We start from the raw sequence: 24,881 nt of genomic DNA, 5'->3' as shown, positions 1-24,881 counted from the left end.
AGAAAAGGTCGGGTTGACTGCGATAGCTTTTCTTGAGTCAAATAATGGAGCTTTAGCTCAATCGCTTGCAGCGCTAGCAATGCGGCCTCGTCTGCAAGACCGGTGCGTGAGAAACAAGCGTTAGGACAGCCAGAATTTCAAAAATGCAGCATAAACTAAACCATCGTTAAAGGAGGCGATGACTAGACACAAGCAACAATATTCGTTGACAACTTACGTAAGTATAGAGTTGTTTTAGGCGCCTAGAACACCGCCCACCGACATAGGTGTTTGTTAACGCGTCCGTTTACTGTTTTGTAGGTGAATGCTTCGATTCCTCGTCGAACGTGTTTTTTTTTTTTTTTACGTGAGGGTTTCATTAGCTCCTTTTTTAACGACCAGGGTAAGCACCTATTCCTTGCTTTCTATCACGCCGACATTTACCGCCCTCTTCCTAAACCCAAAGTAGCTCGTTTTCTCGCACGTTCTCTCTTGAGAAGCCCGCCGTGAAAACAAAACCAAAACAAACGTCAAACCTCTTTACAATATCAGTATATATGTCAATTACTTTATGTGTATTCACTTTTTGTGTTTAAAAACCTTAAACTTAAGTTATAAACACATTTCAGACTTTGAAAGCAGAAAGATAATTACCAACATTACAGTAGTAACACAATTTTCGTCAAACATAGAGGTGCTGCATTTGAAGTCTGGCAACTATCTCTCACTTTTGTGTGTGTTTTTTCATGGCGTTTTGTGCCGAGTGGTTGGTGGCGGGATTTAATCTGTTTTATCTATTTCAAGCTTAAATCATAGTTATAGAAGCTTTATGGGTGATGTCTACCCTTCTAACCTACGCGTGTGTTGAACATGGGGACCCCGGGAGAACGATCATCGCCGGATAAAATACTGCGCGTCAAAAGTGGATGACATTGCATCAGAACAAAGCGTGTTCGTGTGTCCGCGAGATGAAGACGACAGTGAAGGAGAATTTTACGTTGGAAACATCGTTTTTGCTCGGGTAAGTACGCATTTTTTATTATTCTGTATTTGGTTGGAGCGAGTTCTGGTGTTTATGGGTCAGTAATTCGCTAGACCCCCAACTCGTTTGCTCTGAGAGCCTACGTGAGTTAGTATACTTGTTTGGCGCCAAGTCCACCGTTTCCGCAGAAGTCAGCATCAATTTACGGTGAAGCTAGACCTTGGCTACGATGCTCGCGCTATGGTACACGGCTGCTAATAATTTCACATCACGCAAGGCTCTTTAACACCGGGGCGTTTGTTTATGTGTCTCTCAAACAGTGCCTTTGCGGTTGCAGATCGCAGTCGCAATTTCGCGTGAGTGGCACAACGCTGTGATTAGTCCTCCCTCGTGAATACCCGCGGTATACCAAGAAATAACATGAACAGGAGGTTCCCTGGAAGTGCATGTGAAAACGCGTACACGTGATTCCATGGCTGGCGTCTCTCCCCCCCCTTCACGAATCCCGTGCAGTGCGCTTCGCAGCTATTGCGCTCGCGAGACCGGCGACCGTACGCCTCGCGGTCTTCGGGCCGCGATATGTGTGCTGTTCTCGTGAAGCTCGACAACAGCGAAATTGCCGTACTCGCTCGCCAACGCGCCCCGACAGCGTACGCGTCGACCGGGTGCTGACGGAGTTGTGCTGGAAGAAAAGCAGGCAAGAGATGAGGGCGCACGAGGTGTAGTTAAACATGAGAATTTACAAAGTGCAAGGTGGAGAAAATAGTATGCAAGGGCCGGAAACGGTGGGAGATTTCGGGCCGCGCGCCAGCGAGCGAGTGCGGTAATTTACGTTGCCGAGTTTCACGAGTCCGGCACGAATATGACGACGCCCGTCTGAGAGTTCATAGAGGTATAGAATTCACATACGTGCAAATTGAAGGTGAAATGCGCGCATGTGGCCTCGCAGGGAGTTAGCATAGTCTCGGGGTAGTGGGGGAGATTTCACAACGCCTACGAGGCGCCTGCCGATTCTGTCAGAGTAGCTCTCGGGAAGTCTGGGGCTTGATATCAGAGGCATATGTATTGTTTAAATTAGTGCAGAAAATTGAGCCAATTCGCAAGTTCTCATTTTCGCAAAACCGCAGGCCATACAGAGACTAACAAGAAAGCTGTAGGCACTCACTCAACTCGATTTATATTGGAGAATTGAACGTGCAGATACAAGTCAGACATTGAAATGGAGGAGCCTCAACTATCACACACCAGTTCCGATTGAAAGCAAGGGATACAGATGAGCTGCTAGCATGCGTTCCATGCAAATTAGCTCAGTAGCTAGCTTTGCATATATCATGCATACCCCACTCACAGTACCTGCTGGTCTAATAAATACATTCTTACTGTGACCTAAATTTCACTTGGGGTGTTCCGGGAATGTTCTTATTAGTGCCTTGGAGGTTACTGTCTTTAAACGATTAAAAATCTACTTGATGTAAGCATTCGTGCTTTGTGTGTGCTCTTGTATTTCAACAAGTGTCAGCACACTCACAGATTATGCACCTGCAGGTGCTGCTGCTGGCTGTCCTGGGTCAGCTGCCTTCCAGTCCAGTTTCAAAGGCTTTGCCAGGGCCTCCCTTGGCCAACCGACACTGCACCTGCTGTACCCAAGTACTGCCTGGCCTTTCGTTGGTGCTCCGTACGCTTTGCCGCCAGGAATGGTCATTCATCCATCATCTGGCCGCTTGGACCACCCGTTCAGAAGTCAGCGCATTTGCTCGACACATCGGTCCAGGCACTGCTGCCATATCGGTGCACCCACCGATTATGTATTTTCAGGTTAGTTATTGCATGTTGTGGAACTTGCCATGATGTATACCTGTTAGCAGTGCTGTGGCCTCTGATTATTTGAAACATTTTCATGAAGCAGTGCTGTGCGTATGGAGCGTGTCATTGCTTAGCAGAGATATTGAAGAGAATCTGGGGCTGACGACTAAAGGGCAAGAAGAGAAATTGAACTGACTTTGAAGCAAGTATTCGTATGTAATCAAGCCAAGCAAACATTTAGGATCTTTCGATATGGTTTTAAACTTGCAATACAAACTGGTCTACTTCAGATCATACTGGTAATAATCATACTATACCGAAAAGTACATCCCGCAGTCTGTAGAATTCTGACAGCGCTTTTTTCGCAGTCTCTCATGACAGGCACTAATCTCAATGGTTGGAAGATAGTCGAGGTAGCACCAGTCTTTAAATCAGGAGACGGTACTTCACCATTAAATTTCCCTAACAAGCACCATATGCAAGGTCAGGAAACATTTCATCCACTCTCAGGTCGCTAATTATTTATAAAATCACAATATCACATTCGAGTATCACCACGGTTTTCACAAGGGTTACTTGAGAAACACAACTTTCAGGATTTGTTCACGATCTACATTGATCCATTGACACAGGCTTACAAACTGTGGTAGTTTTTCTCGATTTTTCTAAAGCATTCAATCGCATTGCACACCACAGACTACTTCTCAAACTTCACCCTAATGTCCTCACTTGAGCAAAAGATTTTCATTCTTCTCAAATGCAGTTTACTTCTAATAACTATATACTTCTTTTGCTCGTGCCACTTTGTTGTCCCCCCAGGCAGGTTGCTTGGTCTATCTTCCATGTTGCATATCCTCCCATGTAGGTCTATTTGCAGATGATGTTGTAATTTATCACACAATTTCTTTCAACTACTACCGTCAATGCTTTCAATCTGATCTTAACACAATTAACTCCTGGTGCTGCAAATGGCTAATGTCGCTTATCTCTAAAACAAAGTGCATGACTTTAACGGTGGCAAGTCTCGGATTGTAAATACTTACTTCATTAACAACAGCCTGATTAGCTCTTGAGACAAAGGTGTTTTGGTAGGCCGGTAGGGGAGGGGGGATTGCATGGTGGATTTAAAAAGGTACATCGATTGGGAAAATAAGACGTGTGATTAATATTTTCATTTGCACTCCAAAACTCGCTTTATTTCATATGTTTAACCCACTGCCGTGGCTAGGGTGGTGTGCTGTGGAGGCGAATGTCGGTTAGATACTGCTTGGTGTAGCCGCTTTTCAGATGGAGGCAACACGTAAAGACGCCCGTGTTTGGAGATTTCGATGCGCACAAAAATACCCAGATGGTCAAAATTAATGCGAAGCCTTCCCCTACAGTGCTCCCCATATCCCAAGTGTAGCTTTGGCGTGTTAAACCACCGTTTTTTTTTTCATGTTTTTGGTATAGTACCAGCTGCTGTAGCAGGTGCAACTTAAAGGTAAAATTATACATAATGTTTCCAAGAGCTAAATATAAAGGCCATATTGAAGTGCGTTTATGGGTCTATCTCATAGCAGTAGTGAAAGGTTATATACTCTGGTGCAGGTTAAGAACGCCAATGGCTCATGTGGTGTAGTCCAGTGTTTGACGGAATGCCGTGTAGGCAGGTAAAAGCATTATTGCAGTGATGAAACGTAGGTCACTGACCAAGTCAAGAAAGCCATTTAACGGTTTGTTGCTTGTTCACGGTGAGCATGTGTCGTGGAAAACGAAGCTATATATTGGGCATTACGCGGCGCAATGAGTTTGCATAGATATGGTGCAGATTGCCATCCATTATGTTGATAATGTTGCGCGTCGTCTGAACAATGAGGGACTCGAGCAGTAATCGAGAAGATAGATTTCACTCAGTTGTCAGTAATTTTGTCTTGTTCCAGTCGACCACGTGTCCCGTCCTCTCACGGTGCTCTGCCAGTGGACTTGTTTTTGCATGGCCCTTGTTCACTTCGTTCCAGTGCTGCATTAATCTTCTGTGCAGATTGCCCGTTTCGCCAATGTACACTGATTTGCATTCAGCGCATGGAATCTAATAAACAATACCCGGAAGCTTGGAGCGTGAGAGGGGGTCTCTCACGCTGACAATGTCAGAACGCAGCTTGCTAGTGGGCACATGCACAATGTATGCACTGCGTGTCTTGAAAATGTGTGCGAGAGTTTCACCGATGTGTGGGACGTAGGTAATTGCTGCACGTTTTGATGCAGTCGTTGTCCTGAATATAATGCCTAAAGCATTATATTCAGAAAGAAGCGAAGAGGGCGACTAGCAAGAATCCACATTGACATTAGCAGGCAGAAGCGTCCACAAGGCCTGTGTCAAAACGTGCTGCAATTCTCGTCCTACACATCAATCAAACTTTCGCACGCATTTTCAAGAAACACATTGTGCACATCGTGCAGGTGCCCACTAGCAAGCTATGTTCTGACATTGTCAGCGTGAAAGACCCCCTCTCATGCTTCAAGCTTCCAGGTGTTGTTTATGTTTTGAACAAAAAAAGTGCCATTTAAACGTGACACCTCCTTCCTTGCCGATTTCTGATGCCTGATTGTTCAGTTTGTGGGGATACGTTTAGCAGATTGCTCACATGTCTAACCTGTATTTGTGCTTGAGCAGTCAAACGCTGATGTTAGCAGTGAAATAGGTGAAAATTGTAGTTTGATTGTAGTTGTGTGCAGATTACCTACATTGTGTTAATTCGTAGAAAAGCAAAATTGAGGTAACCCTGCTAACTGTTCCGCATTGCAGCATTTTATTATGCGAACGTTAAGGAGTTCAGCTGCTTGTTAAAGGTGAAATAAACAGTAGTACAAAAAGAAGAGCATCTACTAAACATAAATATCTTCACAATCGCAGGATGCCAACGGTCCGCCTACCAACTTGTGTCCTGCATCGTTTCTGCTGGCTGGAGCGGTTCATGGAGCATTTTCCAGCTTCTCAAAGTTTGTGGTCAAGCGCTCCTCCAAGTGAAAGATGCCGCAGAGGGATCTTTTGTTTTAATGCCACAATTTCACGTGCTCAGCAGCAAATTTACTCGTAAGGCTTTTTAAATATTCATCACCCAAGAGGGCATGTTACCTTCGTCTTCGGTGGAATGTGTCTGCACTCAGGTTATTTGTGACAGAAACAAGTGGACCACGTCATGAGAGTCATTGAGGCCTTGTTGATTGTGCATGCTTCTGAAATGACATTTTCATTAAGCTGAATACTTTCCACATATTACGATTTGTGAACAAATTATGGTAAAAGTCATGATTAGTTGTACTACACTGCAGGAAGGAAATGCCAACATACGTTTTAAGCACCTCTGATATTTCAGATCGTTGGCTGGTGAGCAATAAAACAAAACTGAAATTTTTTTAAAGTAAAATCAAATATTCGTTGTCACCAGGGCATGACCATAGTAAAAGCTATCTAGTCACCAAATTTAGAATTAGACACGAAATGCCAAGAAAAATAGGGAAATAAACTAGACAGCTGGCTACAATAAACCAATTCGTAAAATTCCTCAATGTCTATCAAGTGAGGATTCAGGCGGGTTAGTTAAGATGTCAGTGGGTTTACACACCCAACTTGCAGGGAAGCACATGAGCTCCCAATATTAACATGTTTTTAGTGAAGACCGTCTTCCTTCATTAAGCTGCTTTGCACATTGATGCCAGTCTGATAAATGTCCTGAATTTTTGTTATGATCAATCTTTGTATGGGAACCATATATTTTTATATGATGTCGCTGTGTATTTCTGAAACTGTATCTAGTCACTAATTCCAATTTGTCGTGGTCAGGTTTTTTCAACTAATTCGTAGCTTTTTTAACAATTATGGTATATTTTGTGTGCCTAAAGGAATGCCTCATTGCATGTTTAGCCTATGTAGTGTTGAAAGCGGACATTTTGCTTCAAAGTGGAATGTCGGGCTAGCAACAAGGTACTTCGCGTGCTGCTCACTTTCATTCATGCCATTATTTTTTATATTATCATTTAAAATTAAAAGCCAACCAATTTGCTGTCGTTTTAATTTTGTCACCTACTTTATACTTTCTTTTTTTTTCACCTTTGTGTAAGGATTGACTATCCATATTTTTATGATACCAAGGCGTTGGACTGGGCTAGCTGGTACATGTTTGAATGGATGAAAAACCATAGGAAAACCCAGGGCACAGAAGAGAACGACGGGACAAACTTGTGCCGTCATTCTGTTTTAACTGTTTCCTGTGTTTACCACTGGTTTTTTATGCATTCAAACATTTTTTATGAGTTTGTTGAACAGTGATTAGTTTAGGTGTGTTCAAACAATTGTTGGCTGCAAAGGCTCCCTGTAGCATTTGTATAAGTGCTCTCTGCTTTTTTTTTTGAGCCAATACCCCACCACCAGTCTTCATGAGGTGGTCTTTTGTAGAAATAAGTTGAAATAAATATTTGTTTGCATTGCTTTACATGTTTTGAAAGAATTTCTTGTTCATTCTTGTTTCATTCAACCCCGTTTCAGAATCCTGCTTAAGGCATTTCCTCTGTTATTTTTTTTCAGAACCAGGAAGGGTGCTCATCCTCGGTTCTTGCTGAAGCAGCAGTATCCATACTTCACACGTGAGCTCTGAACACACAGTAATTATGGTATGAAACATTCTACCAGTATAAGCCTGCTTTGTAGATGTCATTGTAGATGTCAAAGCTCTTGACAGTGTAGTCCAATGTCTGGTGTAACGGGCAATGTCTACAACTTGTAAAAATTAATTTTGTGGCTATAATGTTTGTGATTATTTTAAAATGCACGTCAACTACTATTTAGAATCGCTGTATAAATTGGCAGCCATTTTCCTGGTGGATACAGAAAGTGAAAAAGCGCATGTGTAGAGATTTCAGTGCACCTTAAATGTCCCAAATTTGCTAAAGCTAATCCAAAGCCCTCCTTGTGGTGCACTTCATATCCCATGTACAGTTTTGCGTAAAAACAGCTAAAAATTTATGATCAATTTAAACTTATTTTAATGTTTTTAAATGCAAATATTCTCAGTGTAAGCTGCCATATTTAGAGTAAAATATTTTGTAACAATTATATAGCTACCAAAGGTTTACAGAAAAGCTTTTTGCTTTTGGTTGTGCACCTTCTTATCAAAAGAAAAATGTTGTTAAGAAAGGCAGAAGAAACCCAACTATGGAAATAGCAAACCCTAAAGCTGCGGATAGAATGAATGTTTTGTAGAGAATCTTTTGCTGATTTCAGTTCTAGTCAACTCTAAAAAAGTCTATCGACGTAGAATGCTTACCGTGAGGCACCTCATAATACTAGCCAAAACTAATGGGCCCTGGCTGTTGGCTTTTCATTTGCAACAGTGACAAATGACCCCACATCCACCGGCAGGGACATAATGCAAGGCACCATGTACAAGCTAGCCTCATGATAAAATAATGTTTTCTGAACAATGGCATTACATTTCAACCATGGGCTTCACCAGGGAACTTGTATGCATTGTTCTGTGATGTTTGCAGTTCTTGTTATTGCTATGTGGGGTCATTTAGTCTAAAGGTATGTTTATAAAACTCCAAATACCACCAAACCTTGCAAGTGCTGTACCATATGAATATTTTTCCGTAAAGCAAAAAGAATAATGCAAACGAAAATAAATGGCTTGGGTACCCAACTTTTATAAGTAGATTATGAGCCGCAGTACGGAGGGAACTATATTATGAGCCGCATTACGGAGGAAACTATACATTTTGCATTTGGTCTTCCTTGATATTGAACCTTCCTGCTCAGCTCAAGAATAAGGCACTAAACATTGCAGGTAGCTACCTTGATTGGAAGTTTGATGCAATACTAAGAAGCCAAGGGTTTTAAGGTTCAAGGAAGTTTTGTGTGGTTGAAGTGTTGCACACCTAATTGCTTTCACTGCACAGCATGGTTAGGCTCTGCAGTGAATCTCGAAGGATGTGTACTGCAGTTCGGCAAAGTGAACATATAATTGGTTTTTTACGAAGTTTTGGGTAATCAACTACCTCTAAAGTTATAACTGTACTGAGATGTGGCTCCTGACTTTTTAAATTGATGTTTTAACAATCGGTGGCACAAGTTCAAGGAAATTATCAGCTGATGTTGAGCTTCAATGGAATGTCTCACAGAACCGAGCTTGGAAAGCACGAATGTTTCATACCATAATCCTGTGTGATATTGTGCAATATGTGGTCTCACACCTGCTGCACCTGTGAACCGAGGATGACGCACCCGTTTTGTACCCCTTTAGGTGGGTGCTTTTGCAGAAGATGCTCCTACAGATTGGGGTGCTAAGTAGCACCCTAGGATACTTTTAGGCGGAAAAGGGTGTTTATAAGGCACCTGCCTTCTGGGGTGCTTCACAGAGGGTGCTCCTGCGGCGACAAAATCCAAGCACCCTAAAGGGCGTAAAATATTCAGTTTTTAGGGTGCTCCTGTGGCGACAAGCTGAAGCACCCTTTTGGGCGTAAAAATTTTTAGTGTGTGACCACCAGGGGATCTTCAATGTGCGCCGATATCTCGAACACACAGGCGTTTTCACTTTTCGCCTCCATCAGAAAACCGGCCGCCGCAGCCGGGAATCGAACCCGCGTTCTTGGGCTCAGCAGCACTACGCCATAGCCGCTGAGCCACCACGGCGGGTCACGCCCTGTTGGTTGGTTGTGGTTTGCGGGAGAGAAGTAAAAGCAGGAAAAGCTCGGCAGGGAGCTCACCTGCATACAACCCAGCGCAGAGGAATGGAAGTAGAGGTGGAGTGAAAGGATAAAGTGGAGAGAGAGAGAGAGAGAGAGAGAGAGAGAAACAAAGGTATAAAGAGAGGATAAAGAATAAGAGATGGGGCTGCCAGTCCAGGTACATCAGTCAGTCACTGCAGTCCGGGCTGCAGCCGCTGCGCGTGGAACGGTCGTCTCCAGGTAATAGAGCAGATGGGCGAAGACTTATTTTGCGCGCTTGATTTGACATAAGGGATACGTCAACAGTGTGCAGTAGTTCTTAAAGAATTAGATGCATTTTTGGCTTCCACAATGAACATGTCCGTACATGCATATTTCATATATCTTTGCCTGAACTCTCTCTACTGGCTACGCCTTCCATTGTGGAGTGGTAGCTAAAGCAAAAAAAAAGTGAAATATGGGATTAGTTGAAGCTGCGGTACAAATTTCATATCAATCCAGCACGAGCCACTGACTTAACAGCAGTTGTACTGAGCTGCGATGCATTATTACGACGCCATGTCATGTTAGCACGCATGACACCCCAAGCCCCCCAATTCTTCTTCCTTCGCTTCCAGTCAGCTCCAGACCTCTTGCTTTGGTGGTAATATGCCGCTGAGTGCTCTTGCAGTTTTTCTTTCGCGAGGCTTCGCGGATTTGCAATCTCCCAAAACTCCGTGCATGTACCCAAATACGTTCTTCCCAAGCGGTATTCTTTCTTCCCTTGCACCCATTTTGAAAAGTACGTTTTGCGTGTGTACGTACGCATGTACCTCACAAAGAACCCCGATCCTTTGACCTTCCTCCGTTAATACACCTTCAGAAGGGGGTCCGCGTAAATGGGGGAGCGAAGAACAGAACAACGTGTTCGTAATAACGGGTCATGGTGCCTGTTAGGTTCGTTTGTGTATCCTTTACTTGCCGGTAGTGTAAAGCTTCTTGATGAAGATCTCTTAGTCATGGCTATCCATGATGAGATGAATTCCTTTGTAAGAGGAATTATTCCGGTTTGTTTACAGAGGCTCCAAGAGGCATCCGCCCATTCTGTACATCAAATTATGGCAGGAAATATATGTAAATCGAAATGTGAAGTTACCCTACGGATATCGCAACCTGAATACGTTTCCAATTTGTGGAGGCCAGTGTCCTCCGGCTGTCTCGCTCAACACTCTGAAGTCTGGTCCGTCGACTTCAAGATGGCGCGAGATTTGACAGTGCGATGCGAAGCTGTTGTTGATGAGGACAAACTTCAAGGGCGCCTAATTGTTCCGAAGATGAGGAATAATCTGGCTTCCCGAGACCTACAGGTGAGTAGGGTAGATAGATAGGTAAGTATCGAGGTGTATGTAAGTTTCAAGAGATATTGCTGGCCTCCAAGTGTCATTGCCATGGGGCCGGCTGGAAATCGGTTGGGAGAGCCGCACTTGAAGTGCCTTTCATGTTCTGTGCGCTCAGAGCTGGTGCATCTTTTCCACTGAAATTGAGATGAGGAAAGTTTTTTGTTAGGAGTCGTATCTCTCCATGCACTCACATCTAGTGAACGTTTCGAAAAATCGGCAACTACGCCAAGCAAAATGACACGCTCAAGAAATTCTGCGCAAAGGTCCATTTCATCCGAGGTATACCATGATACGGCGTCGCTTTAAGCCTATTTGAACGGATGCGTGGGATCCACTAATTTTCCTCTGCCATGACGCAGTTCATTTCAATCACCAAAAACTAAAATACATGAATAAAATTACATATTTGAATTGAATCTGCAATGAATGCCGCTCTTTGGCTGTAGTATATAGTTCATTTTTTTGTATTTAAGGCCATAATTTGCGCTTTTGTACGTAGTAGGTTTTTCGTTCTTGGAGCGCAAGTTTAACTGGGTTTCTTGACTAACATGCACAGCAAATGAACAGTTACTGCTAATTCAACACTTAGGTTTTTATTACAGCAGAAGTGGAATGCGCTCCGAAAATGTGTCAGACATGCTTGGACAATGATTGTTTGTTCCAAAAGTTTGTACACATAATAAAGACGTATCAAGGGGAGGAGGGTGTTTCAGTAGCGGAACACTCCAACGGAACTCTCACGGCGCAGCATCCTCCCTCCCCCTTCCTTCGGCCCTATTTTCATTATGATATTTATTATTTATTTCCACACGGAATATATATACACTCGAACCCGGCATAATTCGAACCAAGGGATAATTCGAACTGATTCATTAGCCCCGCAAAATGACGTGTATCTGAATGGGGGAAACTATGCTAATTCGAACCTAATACATATGCCACGCTTAATTCTAGCAATGTTGCCCTTCCGCAAAGACTACTTTTCGTAATATGCTAAGCGGAAGGCCAACGTTCAATGCGTCACTAGCCTCCGCAGCGCCCCAAACAAGTAGCCGCGTGCTGGCTCAGCGTGCACTGTAGCAGCTGCGGTCCTGCACGCGGTCCTGCTTTCACGCGGTCCTGCTTCGCCCGCTTGCGGAGGGCGCTCCATTTCCTTCTCCCGCGGGTGCTGGTTTTCTTTTAGGGACAAAGATCCTCTGGCTCGGGCCCTGTCCCGGCCGTACATGACGCATTGTACACGGCACATTGATGGTGATTGTGGCAGGATCCCCCTAGGGATTGGCCAACCAAAGATTGGCCGAAGAGGTCAAAACGTACAACGCGTTCGTTGCTACCCAACAAGAAGGAGAAGAAGAGGTTGTCGTTTGTCGCCTGCGAGCTTAAGACACGTACCGGGGGTACGCGACACAAGGAGCCCTGCAGAAGGCGACGGCTAATGTGGCTAAAATGTCACACACCGAATTCGTCAACTTACCCATGGAGATTCTCATCGTCCCAAACAAGCCCTACGTAATCACCGCATCACTTGTCAACGGAGCGGTGGAAAGCTTTACGTTTCGAGGCTTTATATGATGTGTGGGCGAATGTTTCACGGTTTTACCGATAAGCATTTTAGCTTCGCCCCTCTCATCATCATTCACTTCTTTCAGATGGCGGAATTTTTTTCTTTTTTGTACTTTTGCAGCACGTAATTATTGAAAGTGCACCAGGAGGCGCAATACAGTCTAGATTGATACTGTTAGCGTGCGCTGCACCGCCAATCAAAAGGACCACCTCTAGTTCGAACTCCGGCTAATTCGAACAGATTTTTCATCCCATCGGAGTTCGAATTAACGAGTTTTTACTGTCGTATATAGAATAAAAATAAAAAAGATGTTCGTTTACTAAAGCCTAAAAATGCCAAATTTTCGGCTGAGCATGATCTTGCCTTTGCATTTTTTTTTACTGGCGGCGTACAACCCCCCAGAACGCATTTCTGGCTACGCCACCGCAAATATCTGCTTAATGCACAATACACTGCTCAGTGCAACGCCTGTCCACGACTGGGAAAGCGACTTAGGGCTAGAAGCTCGAGGATGCGGCGAAAAAAAGCAGTTCGACTGCTTCCTGTGCATACACGCTCTCCGTGGGAATGGGACGGCTGGAGCAACGGTGCACCACTGAGCCGACAACCGAAGCTACTGAGCTGGCAATAAACATTTTCCCAGTAGCGTAGCCCTCTTGCGGCGGCCACTAGAACCACAATTGAGGTATTTTAGAAGAACACGCCCCCTTTTTTTCAGCGTGCCCTGCGCTGTTGACGAAGCCGTCACAGGCGCCACGCATGGTTTTGGTGGAAGAGAAATTTTTCGGTGGCAGCCGTAACGCGTATCTGCCTGCCGCTTTCAGGGTTCAGAGGACGGACCAGCACTTAGCCGCCTCGGCGTTCGCAACTGGCTAATCCAATATGGCGTCCTTTTGTTTATTGTTTACCCCCAAGAATGGTGGATTGATTGCTGGAAGCGAGAGCAGCGCATGCGTAGAGCGCTACTAGAAAAAGGTTCATTGCTGGTGCCTGGTCGCACCTCCCAAGCGGGTCAGCATAGTGAAATGGAGGCTTAGCGTTGCGGCAGGCATTTCAGTGGCGCTATTAAAATCATCACTCATCACAATCCGTAGTACAATTTTTCACCACACTGACGTCCACTTTCCTGCATGTGCAACTTCATTTTCGCTATTATGTAGATTTCGAACAGCGGCGACAAGTAGTTGCTGCCGTAGTCGCGGCGGTTGGAGCCGCTTCGTGGGCTATGCGGGAACGCAGAGCCAAGTAGGCTGAAAAGATTGCAAACGACCCGAAGCTTTCGCTTCAGTCATCGTCACGTGTTGTCTTGCTGACTGCGACAGTGACGCAAAGAACGGAAGCTCCTGTTGGGGCGAGCTTTCGGGTGTCCGCTATTTCGGCAAAATAGCCTGCCCGCGTAACCCATACCCGAACCACCAAGGACGGTTCAGGTTCCACGCTTGCGCGGTACGGCGCTACTAGCCGCGTAGAGAATGCAGAGTGTTGGGGCCTCTTTTCTAAATCTCGCTAGTGTAACACTAGCCACATCGCGTTTTGGGCTGGTGCCGATCTTGGCTTTCTGGTTGGAATTATAGTTGGTTCTGGTGTACACACAAATGCCCATGCACCTAGCCACGTACTAGACCTCCGCTGCGCTGTCCCACTACGTAAACGTCATCTCCGCTGTGGTATAGTTTTAAAGATGATTGTCGGTCTTTAGCTACTCAAACCTGAAAACTTTGGCCTCTCTGCGTCTGCTTGTCGGTCTGTCCATCCTTCGGTTCCCCTACCTAGCACAAAACATAACAAAATGTTGGGACGAGAAATTTATCTTTAAAAGACCCGGCTAACTAGTGCGGGTGTGCCATCCCCTTGCCGAGGGAGACGTTAGAGACGATTGGACTAGCGAAGAATGGCCACAGCAGGAGTAAGGTCTGCTTCTGTGAGGGTAGGAAGGCAAATCCGCCTTAGGCACGCTTGTTTTGGGGCAGCTGCGCAGGTCGCCCTAATTCGCGTTGCTACACGTGCGGAACCTCCTGGAACTTATGAGCCTAGATCGAGTTCTGGCGGGTGGCAGTGACCAGACACGTTGTCTTGGTACATATTACCCGTCGCTCACCCCTCGTGGATCTGATGCGTATGGACTCGCAGGTGCGAATTACATTGCTTTACCTGCAGCTCCTCCTTCAGGGATGCGCTCCTGTGGTTACGGATAAAGTCGCTGTGTTGGTATAGGGTACGTCTCAATGACAAAAGGGGCTCTCTAACCGTCGTGGGTGGATGTTATTTGACATACCTGGTCCTTTTGGTTGCGGTGCGCGTAAATCTTTCACCTAACTGACGTTTTACCGGCTCGTCTGGCACGCGATACACCTGGGTCAAAACATTTCCAAATTTGGGTCATATATAGGCATAACATTTCCCCAAGCCAATAAACCTTGAAACCCGCTGCCAGCATTGCTGAGAGAAAAAAAAACCATAGCCCATATTTCAGTTTAAACACAAATACATGAGTGCCTCTATGCCTTAATAAATGTTAAGGTAGATATGGGCTTCATAGTTGCGAAAGCAAATATTCAAAATAAACGCGTTTAAAACAATGTTTTCACCTAAAACACAAAACTCGGCCGCGCTCCCCTGTAGACCTTGAGGTGGCATTCCAAGTCGACCAGCAACAAAAGGCTCTAGTAGACGGCGAGCAAGCAGCGCGAATGTGAGAATTTTGAATTTACTTGACCAGACCTCAACCGTTTTTATTGTGTAAGAATTGATGTGGGTGGTGGCGGGCGTGAGAGCGCGTGGCACACGCAAGGGAGACATATACCTCGTAGAGGCAGCGGTTGACTATTGTCCCTCTACGACAATTTCAGCGAAGTGAGCTGACACGCGGCCATTTTTAATATCCCGGTCGCGCTGCACTACATTTAGCACTCTCGCGGGGGCTTCAGCAAATGCACACGTAATTCTAGCGGTGAATCCTCTCAGTGCTCGCCTGGTAAAAACTCCGCCTAATCGTGACCATATCCTATCCACGCCGTAACTCAAACTACCAGATCTAGCCCACATATTACCACAGCACCTGCAACTCCTGTCCCCAGCCTGGCATCTTTTACAATAGGACTGCGAATTATCATCATCATCCCTAACACCAAGTCCCCTACCTACGCACGAGCAATGGGTGGACCAGCTCAGGAGGTTGGACATTTCGACTCCCTCTATTAGCGTGAGAAGTTCAGGCTAATGAGGGAATGAGCATCCAGCTAGGATTAGAGCATCCAGGATGAGAGGGCTTCCTCGACAGTGCCGGTGACACCGCCAACGCGCACCGATGAGCTCGTAATTAGGGATGTTTATTTCCTCTGTCGAAACAGAAGAGAAAGTTTAAAACACACAGAAAATTTTCACATTATAGTTCGTTGCGGAATATATTTTTACGAACGTCAACTTGTGAAGGTATATCATTATTATGTGGTTATCGTATAACACATTTTTTCTATTTACTTTTCTTTATGATCTTTTCAGATGGATTATATTTGCCTCCGAAAGCAAATGTCTCCTTCACATTCCTGAATTCGCTTTAAAAAGGGAGAGCCAGGCTGCAGAGTACATTTGGGTGTCCTGTGAGCCCGCTGCAATTTATTCTGGTCTGTTTCAGATTCCGCTCGGGAACTTCGTCTTCAGTTTTGATCGGATTAAAGAAGCGTTTGAAACTATGAACAAGACTTCTACTTACGATCTCGTTTTTAACAATTCCCGTACTTGGGCTGAGAAGCTACTGGAAACTCTTGGTGTCGCCATTCCCGAAATACGTCGCAAACCCAAAATAAAAGTGAGTACTCTAGCGTTTGTATAGTTCACGTTTCGTGTTCGTGTGAATCTGTAGACTGAGCCCAGAACTGAGAAGTATAACAGAAATGCGTCTTCATGATTATGAACACGACATCAAGGTGACTCTCACGTGGCGTCACAGATATATTGTCGAGTTTGATGATTCAGGACGAAGTTGTCACTCTCGACATACTACTTACGTCGAGCGGCCTATAACCTTTGGTTGAGTTATTCCACCATGTATCATAGATGACATGGTCAGGTAACCGCAACTGCGTTGACGCCTTACCTAAGGAAATGTTATGTCTGGGCATCTCCTAATTAGCACTGGAAATGGGTAGTGCGTTTGGCCGACTTTACCGTTGCCTTATTAGGTTCGTGGTTAATTATACTTTTATGTTCTTCGCAATGCTCAAACCTAGGCCTAGGGCATCTCCTAATTAGCACTGGAAATGGCTAGTGCGTTTGGCCGAATCTAACATCGCCCAGGGCATCCTTCTGCGTAAATATAACTTTAAAAAATATTGAATAACAATGTCAATATATACAAGCTCCGACACCTCGCTTGAACGAATTAAAAAGACGAAATGTTGTCTTTTCAGGTACTTTCACCAAACACGGAAAATTGCGAAGTGGTCTTGGGGTTCTCTCGTCTCAGCCCTGGCCGACGGAAATTTTTTTCCAAGAACCATAGCTCGCTGCTCTCGAAACGAGTGTTCATGCACTGGCATGTGGACTTTATAATAGACGGCAGCGATGCAATAAGGTGCCAAGCTGGTGAAGAAAACGGCCTGCTGACGACCAGTCTTAAGATGGGCGAAGGTTTGAGTCCCCCAGAGCATACGGTGAGTGACGCTGGACGGAGCAGCTTTTGGGGAATTGTACGAAAGTTGTCACAGTAAGGTCCGAGTAAATTACTTAAGCTTTGCACATGGGTATGGGCAAAATATTCAGGGACTATACGCCGTAAAAATTTTTTGCAGAGCATTTGTGGAATTCCCACGCACATGCGGGAACTGCCGATGTGCGACGCCGTGTAACCAAGCGTAGCTGCCGTTTCCCTACCCGTTGGACTTGTTCCGAGTCTTACTTTCTGCGCCGTTAGGCAGGCCTCTATGAGCTCCTCGATGGTGTTGTGCAGTCCCAAAGCCATGAGTCGTACGGTAGAGGTGCTTGCAGGAAGTGCCAGGGATTGTTTATATGCCTTTCTAAGAAGGACGTCTAGCTTTTCGCGCTCCGATGTCCCCAAAACCACATAAGGAGCCACTTAAACGATTCTAGAGACGACGAAGGCCTGCACAAGACGAACCATGTCGTTTTCTTTTAGTCCACGGTTCCTGTTCGCTACCCTACGCAGCATCCGAACAATTTGAGCCGTGGTTTCTTGGAGCCTGTTGAGAAGCAGGGTGTTTTTGCAGTTTTTCTGGTACGTCATCCTAAATATCTTGATTGAGGGTTTCAGTTTGATGAGTACGCCGTCCAGCCAAATTTTGATGTTGTCTGAAATGTCCCGGCGGCATTTTTGTACTATTATAAGTTCCGACTTCTGCGGGGCACAAGTTAAACCACATCGGCTCGCGTAGGTGCGGACGACGTCCGCTGCCGTTTGTAGGCTCTCTTGCATAACGCCGGGAGAGCCTTTGGCAATCCAGATCGTTATATCGTCCGCATACAGGGCATGCTTAATTTGGGGGATTTTTTGTAATTGTCGGGGAAGGCCTATCATGGCTATGTTGAAAAGTAGAGGCGATAGCACTGCCCCTTGTGGTGTACCACGACTGCCACACTTTATGGGGGACGCCTGGATGTAGCCAATCTTAATGATCTCAGTCCTATCAGACAGAAAATTCTTGATGAAGGAGTACATCTTTGCCCCGCAACCCAGGTTGCCAAGATTTGTGAGGATTGCTTCGTGCGTTACATTGTCGAACGCATCCTTCAAGTCTAAAGCCAGAATCGCTTTGGGTTTGGTGCGACTGGCTGCCTCAAATATGTCCTTCTTCAGATGCAGTAGTACGTCCTGAGCTGAGAGGTGCGGGCGGAACCCGAACATCGAGTGAGGCATTTTGTCCGTCGTTTCAAGAAACCTTTGTACAAGGTTAAGAACGACATGTTCCATAAGCTTTCCGATGCACGTAGCGAAGGAGATGGGGCGAACATTATCCGTGCAAGGTGTTTTGCCTGGTTTTGGAAGGAGACGAATCTCTGCTTCTTTCCAGGCCGGTGGCATCACCCCCTTCTCCCAACACTCGTTGGGAGAAGGGGAAGAAAGCCTCCACGGAGCCGTCATCCAGGTTTGTTAGGACCTTGTTCGGCACGCGGTCCATGCCAGGGGACGTGTTCCGGTGGATCTTAAGCAAAGCCGCCCTCACTTCAGCTGATGTTATTGGGCTATCGAGATCTGCATTGGGGCATCCCCCGTACTCTGGCAACCGCACCCTGGGTGTAGGCGGAAAATATCTTGCCTGTAGCTCCCGTAAGAGGTCTTCTTGCGTGCCAGGAAATTGGTGAATGATCGCTTGCATCGTCTTACTTGTTTCACTCCGACGTTTAGTACGGTCGATTAGGTAGCGGAGGATGTCCCACGTCTTGGATGTACTTAGTCTTCCTTGAAGAGCATCGCACATCTGAAGCCAGTTCTGCCCACAGAGCTCGGCCGCGTACGCTGACGCCTCTTTGTTGAGCAAAGCTATTCGTTTTCGGAGTCTCTTGTTGTGCCTTTGCATTTTCCATCTGTGAAGAAGGCTGCGCCTTGCCTTCCATAAATGAAGCAGGTGTGGGTCGACCGTTGGAATGTCATCGGAGAGGCTGTTTCTTCGTGTAGTGCGTGATTTCTTCCACGAGTGTCTTCGCCCAGTGACTGGTGTCTTCTATCTTTTCTTCAGTTTTACCTCTTCTATGGGAGCGTAGTGCTTGCCAATCAGTACGCTTTGCTACCCCGATGACCCTACGGAACTGAGGCCCTGGGGTTTTCGTCTGTAGTATCATATTACCACTCCAGAGGTTGTCCTCCGTAATGCTCCAGGTGGAATTTGGGGCGTGTGCAACGAGCGTAAGGTCAGGGCTAGTATCCTGGGCTGTGCTCGTGCCTATACGAGTTGGGGCACTTGGCTCCGTGAGGAGAGTGAGGTTTTCCTCATCTAATATTTTCGGCAGTTTTTTGCCCCGTTTGGTGACGTACGTGTATCCCCATTCAGAGCGAGCAGCGTTAAAGTAACCCACAACGATTATTGGGTTGGAACCCGCCAGGCATTTTGCTTGTCGAGTCATGTCTGCCAATCCCGGCGCTTTGTTTTTGGGGCGACAATAAATGTTAAGAATGAAGAGAGTGCTCGCACAGTTGAGTTTCTGCGAAACCAGCTCAGTAAGGACGCAATCATGGGGGTTACTAGACAACTGGTGGTGGATGGCAGTAATGTTTGTATTAATTAAATTGCACACGTCTCTGCCTTCTTGCGTTATATGTGTAATATAGCCCGGGAGCTTGGCAACCGCCATTAATTCTTGAATCGCTATTACGTCTGGGGGGGGGGGGTTCTTGTTGATGAGCAATGTGCTGTTGAAGGTCACCTTTCTTATTTTTGAATCCCCTGCAATTCCACTGCCAAACGACAGTGGGACAGCACGCATTATATTTTGCACTAGTGGTCATTATGGTTGATGGGGAGCTCAGTAGTCGCGTCATTTAATACCGGGCGATGATATAGCTTCTCTCTGAGCGCAAGACGGCCAGGGAGGGGTGTTGTCTGGGTTTCAAGACTCTCCACTCTATGTTGAGTATTGTGTACCTGCGCCGAAAGCTGATTACGTTGGGAGGCGATGGCTTGGAGTTGGTTTAGTATCGTGGCTGTAACATCACCAAGGCTGGCATTTAATGTTTCTCTGGTGACATACTGGGGGTTTGTCTCCGTGGTGTCTTCTTCTTGGTTCTCTATTTTGCGTTTCTTTTCGATTATTGGCTGTTGGAGACCCAAGTGGAAAGCACCATATGTGTTGCACTTGTAATATAGGAGCACTACAAGTGCAGTTAAGTATGTCTGGGTTGTGTCCGGTGCTCCCTAAAAAATTGTCTAGGAGCGTTTTTTCACATTCTGCTGCCGGGGTGTTCATATTTGTATGATATACGTAGTTCGATGTGAGTGTTACATTGCGCACTTCATTTAGCCTCAGGAATATCCGGCACCAGATTTTAATTTTAAAAAGCAAATGGGACGTTAATGTAACGAGCCGTTACAACGTTTGAAGTGCAAATGGAACGCTTTCCCTTATCAACATAGGAACTATTAAAGGGAACTCGTTTCAAAATTTTAAAGGAACGAGGAGCGAGCTTTCGTTACTATTTTATAGGACCGTGTACAACACTGTATTCAGTGAAGTCGCTGTCAGTGTACATTCGTCACAGTGTTGTCCTGTCCAGTGTCAGATGGTGCTTTAGCAACTGCTTGCATTATAGAACTAAGGCTCAGCGTCTGGAGACAGGCACATTGCGCAAACCGAAAAAGTTGGCGAGTGTAAAGTGTGAATTTATTGCGCCTACAGGAAAGTGCGGAATTCAGTTTCACTCAATTGTCAAAAAGCACTCGCCACAGTCATACACTACACCACTAGTAATATAAGGCCAGCATTGCTTTGCAATACTGCCAAAAGCAATGCTGCCAAATTACTCTGAGGAAGTTGTTCAGAAAGTTCTAATGCTTGTGAGCAGGAAATATGCACACTATGCAATTTTAATGACGGCAGGCACCAGCAGTCGCATGAATGTATTTATCGTTCCATGAAAGGGCGACTTCCGATATATTGGTACCAGGATTGTGTTTGAAGGTACCAACCTGTCTAGCTATTTTCACAACCTGCATACCAATGGGCGCAGGGTGCTTTATGCCAGAGCCGACAAAATGATTACTGTAAGTAGGGAACACATGCGCATGCTAGGCTGCAGCAAAAAATATTACATGAAAGGAACCCTGGAAAAGCTGATCTAATCAATGAAAATTATAAGGTTCTCGAAACTGCGTACACTAGGAATGATAATATACAGCCGCAGTGAACAGCCGTGGGGTGGAACCAATCTGCAACTTAATAACACCCAGAAGTAGGTGAGGAATACTTCTACTCCATTGATCAGAATCTGTTGAGCCGGGAGAAGGTGGGTTAACATTTTTCAATTCAGTATTTGCACAGATATCGCCGGTGAATAAAAAAAAAACACTGCAGCCACAACACATAGTGTCTTTTTAAGTGACATTCACGTGGTGAAAGCCGATTACCTCCGTCCCCCCTTCATGCGTGTTGTTGAGAAGGAAACGGTGTCGCAAAAACTGTTTGTTAAAGGTTCACAATCAAACTTGGCTTCAGTGTGGATTTAAATGGGCAGCGAGGATGTGCCAGCTCTCTCTCGGCCATTGGCACCAGGCATATTCCTCTTCAGCAGGGTCCTTCACGTGAATAAAACTATGGGAACACAGTGTGCTAAAATACCACGCAATATATTTCTTATTCATTCTTTCAGTTTAACAAGCACATCGACAAGTCTTTAAATGGCTGTTTATGCTAATAGTAGTTAAATGAGGTCGGTATCACACTTAGCCTAGGCTATCACAAAGTGAAGCTACTGCTATAAAGTGACATTTTTACATACAATGAATTTTCTCGAACAAACAATTTCCTAGCACCCGAGAAAATTTGTTTGAATCTTGACTGCCTAACACTAAAGGTTCAAAGAGCGTCTTCCATGGAACTGCAAGGCACCTTCCTCACCAGTTCTTTTTTTCTTTATTCCCCGCACGGGGCACCTTGAGCAATCTTGGTGACGGTACTGGCGATACCGCGGACCCCGAGCCCCCATACTCACGCTGTATCCTACCGTGGCTAGGAGTTTTAAGGTGAAGGGTAGAAACCACAAACGGTGGCTGTCGAAGCCGTGGTCAAGCTCCGGCGGATGGGCTCCCTGTCTGTTTACCAGGCAGGGAGCTCCGGGACCTCTCTCGGCATCAGGGTAAACCGAGCGAAGGAAGTACCCCCGTTCCCTGCTTTTTTTCCCATGCTGCATGGTTCTTTCAAAATTTTCTAAACCCACTGATGGGCCCCCCAAAAGGGGCCGCACCGAAGCGAACTTGCCCTCATTGCCTGCCCTATCGTTCCAAATACCTGACAACTTTCCCCGGTTCTTGACCATTGCATCCGAAGACAATACAAAGCCAGTGACATCTACGTCCGTTTTCTTAATAGCTAAGTGCATTGAACGTGTTGTGGGAAAACACTACAAAGCCAATAAACTGACCTCTGGAGAGATCCTTGTAGAAGTAAACAACCCGGCACAATCAAAAAAGCTTCTTGAACAAACCCTCATTGGTGACCTGAAAGTCAGTCACTCCCCACCGAACGCTAAATACATCCCAAGGTGTGATATTTGAATCTGATCTCTGCAATGAAACTGACTCTGACATCCTCGAGGGCCTGCGTGACCAGGGCGTCATTGCAGTAAGGAGGATCACTATGCATCGAGAAAATCAGGAAATCAAAACCAAACATGTTGTCCTCACCTTTGACCGCAGTACCTTACCCGAATTTGTGAATGCAGGCTTTCTTCGATGTACCGTCCGACCATATATCCCCAACCCGCGTCGGTGCTTTAAGTGCCAACGTTATGGGCACAGTACTAACAACTGCCGTGGGCGTTTAACGTTTGCAAAGTGCTCCGAGCACGACCACCCCAAAGAGAATTGCAACAGCGCTTTGATTAAGTGTCCGAACTGCAGTGGCCCGCACACAGCGTACTCAAGGACGTGTGAAACATTCAAACTTGAGAAGAAAATACTCAATCTTAAAGTCAGCGAGAACATCTCTTACCTAGAAGCGCGTAAAAGGCTCAGCGCCTTTGCTTCTGCGAAGTATGCCGACGCAGCTCGCCGGGGGGCGGAGCGGCGTCTTGTCACTGCGGCCACCCAGTACTGCGAAGCAGACTTGGTGCCGCCCCAGCCCCCCAAGGTGCTGCCTAAGGCAGCCCAACCAGCTGACACAACAGCTGTGGCACCCGCAAGTGTTGCGTCGGCCACGAACGCCAGGAGTGACGGCTCTGCCGTTGGTCCCCCTCTTCCGGCTACCGGACCTCAGGTGGCCATGGATGTAGATGTGGCGGGTCCTTCGACCGCCTCTGCGTCCAACACGCAACAAACGATGGTGGGAGGGAATCCTTCCTCCACTTCGAACATATTCCGTGTCGGAGGCCGCAAGGACTCCATCTCGTCGCTGTCCCAGCACTCAGACGAGGACATAGACATGACACCGTCTCGGCCAGCACCTAAGGCGGTGAAAGAACAGCGCTCCATGGCGGGGCGGGGAAAAAAGCCAGCAGCAGCCCCCCGTGTCACTTCCCACATCATACCTGAGTGTGGTAGGTAATACATCCATCCCTAGTCTTCACCAGCCAAAATCGTTTTTAAACATTTATGGTAGCACAAATAGTTACGCAGTGGAACTGTAGAGGATTAATTAATAACCTAGATGATATATATGAAATACTACACAAAACTCAAACAACTGTCCTGTGTTTAGAAGAGACTTACTTGAACTCTAAGCATACCAACTTCCTAAACCAATACTCAGTATTTAGAAAAGACAGAGACAGCTGCTCGCACTGCTCTGGTGGTGTGGCAATAGTTATACAAAAAGCTGTCCCTTGTCAGTCTATTCATTTGCGCACCAGCCTAGAAGCGGTTGCTGTTCGGGCAATTATCTTCAACAAGTTAACAACAATTTGCTCACTGTACATTCCCCCTGAATATCGTCTGTCCAGTTACGAATTTGAGTCCCTTATAGACCAACTGCCCGAACCGTTTTCACTAGTTGGTGACCTTAATGCGCACAGCCCACTATGGGGATCGGAACGCACAGATTCCCGGGGCCGGTTGATAGAAAACTTTCTCTTGCCATCCGGAGCTTGTCTCTTTAACAAAAAGCAGCCGACATACTACAATATAGCACACCACACATATTCACACATTGATCTTGCTATAGGCTCCCCCGTTCTTTTTCCGTCCATCAAATGGGAAGTGAGTACGAATCCCTACGGGAGCGACCACTTCCCAGTCACCCTTTAGAAAAATGCCCCTACAGTTACACTTCACATGAAAAGTTTAAAAAAGCTGGTGCCGACTGGGCAACGTGTAAAGAGATGTCGAAACTTACTTACACATCAATAACACACTTACGTATTGATGAAGCGTGCTCCTTCATCACAGCACATATACTTGATGCTGCTAGCGTTTCTATTCCCCAGACCTCCGGTACCACACGTAATCTTCAGAGGCCCTGGTGGAATGACGATTGCAAGAAGGCAAGAAATGCTCAGAATAAGGCCTGGGGGGTCCTCCGCAGGTATCCTACTACAGAAAACCTAATTTCCTTCAAGCGCGCAAAAGCCATGGAACGGCGAATCCGACGTCAGGCAAAAACATATAGTTGGAGGTCTTTTCTATCATCAATAAATTCCTACACAGATGCGCGCAAAGTTTGGAACAGGATACAGAAACTGCAGGGGCAGAAAACATATGTCACACCTCTTGTCAGCTCCAGTGGCGATACACTTGAAGACCAAGCAAACACCCTGGGGCAGCACTTTGAACATATTTCCAGCTCTTCCCACTACACTGAGACATTCCTG

General features: G+C 45.9%; 1 protein-coding gene and 1 long non-coding RNA gene across 3 annotated transcripts in view; both read left to right on the top strand.

Moving 5' to 3' along the window:
- LOC144139360 (uncharacterized) overlaps window positions 1-24,881 on the top strand; it is a 57,033-nt gene that overhangs the window by 23,853 nt on the left and 8,299 nt on the right. For both annotated transcript variants that reach the window (XM_077671728.1, XM_077671729.1), the window contains exons 2-4: window positions 10,528-10,815; window positions 16,047-16,220; window positions 16,822-17,064. In XM_077671728.1, the coding sequence (XP_077527854.1) occupies window positions 10,567-10,815; window positions 16,047-16,220; window positions 16,822-17,064 (666 nt within the window). In that variant the 5' untranslated portion in view covers window positions 10,528-10,566. The remainder of the gene's footprint in view (window positions 1-10,527; window positions 10,816-16,046; window positions 16,221-16,821; window positions 17,065-24,881) is intronic.
- LOC144138669 (uncharacterized) lies at window positions 609-7,447 on the top strand. The gene is made up of 3 exons (XR_013315934.1): window positions 609-1,000; window positions 2,507-2,776; window positions 5,661-7,447. It is a non-coding gene; the product is annotated as an uncharacterized LOC144138669 (long non-coding RNA).

Source organism: Haemaphysalis longicornis, unplaced genomic scaffold (assembly GCF_048455015.1).
Source record: "Haemaphysalis longicornis isolate Haplotype H1 unplaced genomic scaffold, Haemaphysalis longicornis Haplotype H1 scaffold_5, whole genome shotgun sequence".
Classification (NCBI taxonomy): domain Eukaryota; kingdom Metazoa; phylum Arthropoda; class Arachnida; order Ixodida; family Ixodidae; genus Haemaphysalis; species Haemaphysalis longicornis.
The sequence above is the reverse complement of the archived record's forward strand: the minus strand, read 5'-3'. Positions and strand labels throughout refer to the sequence as shown.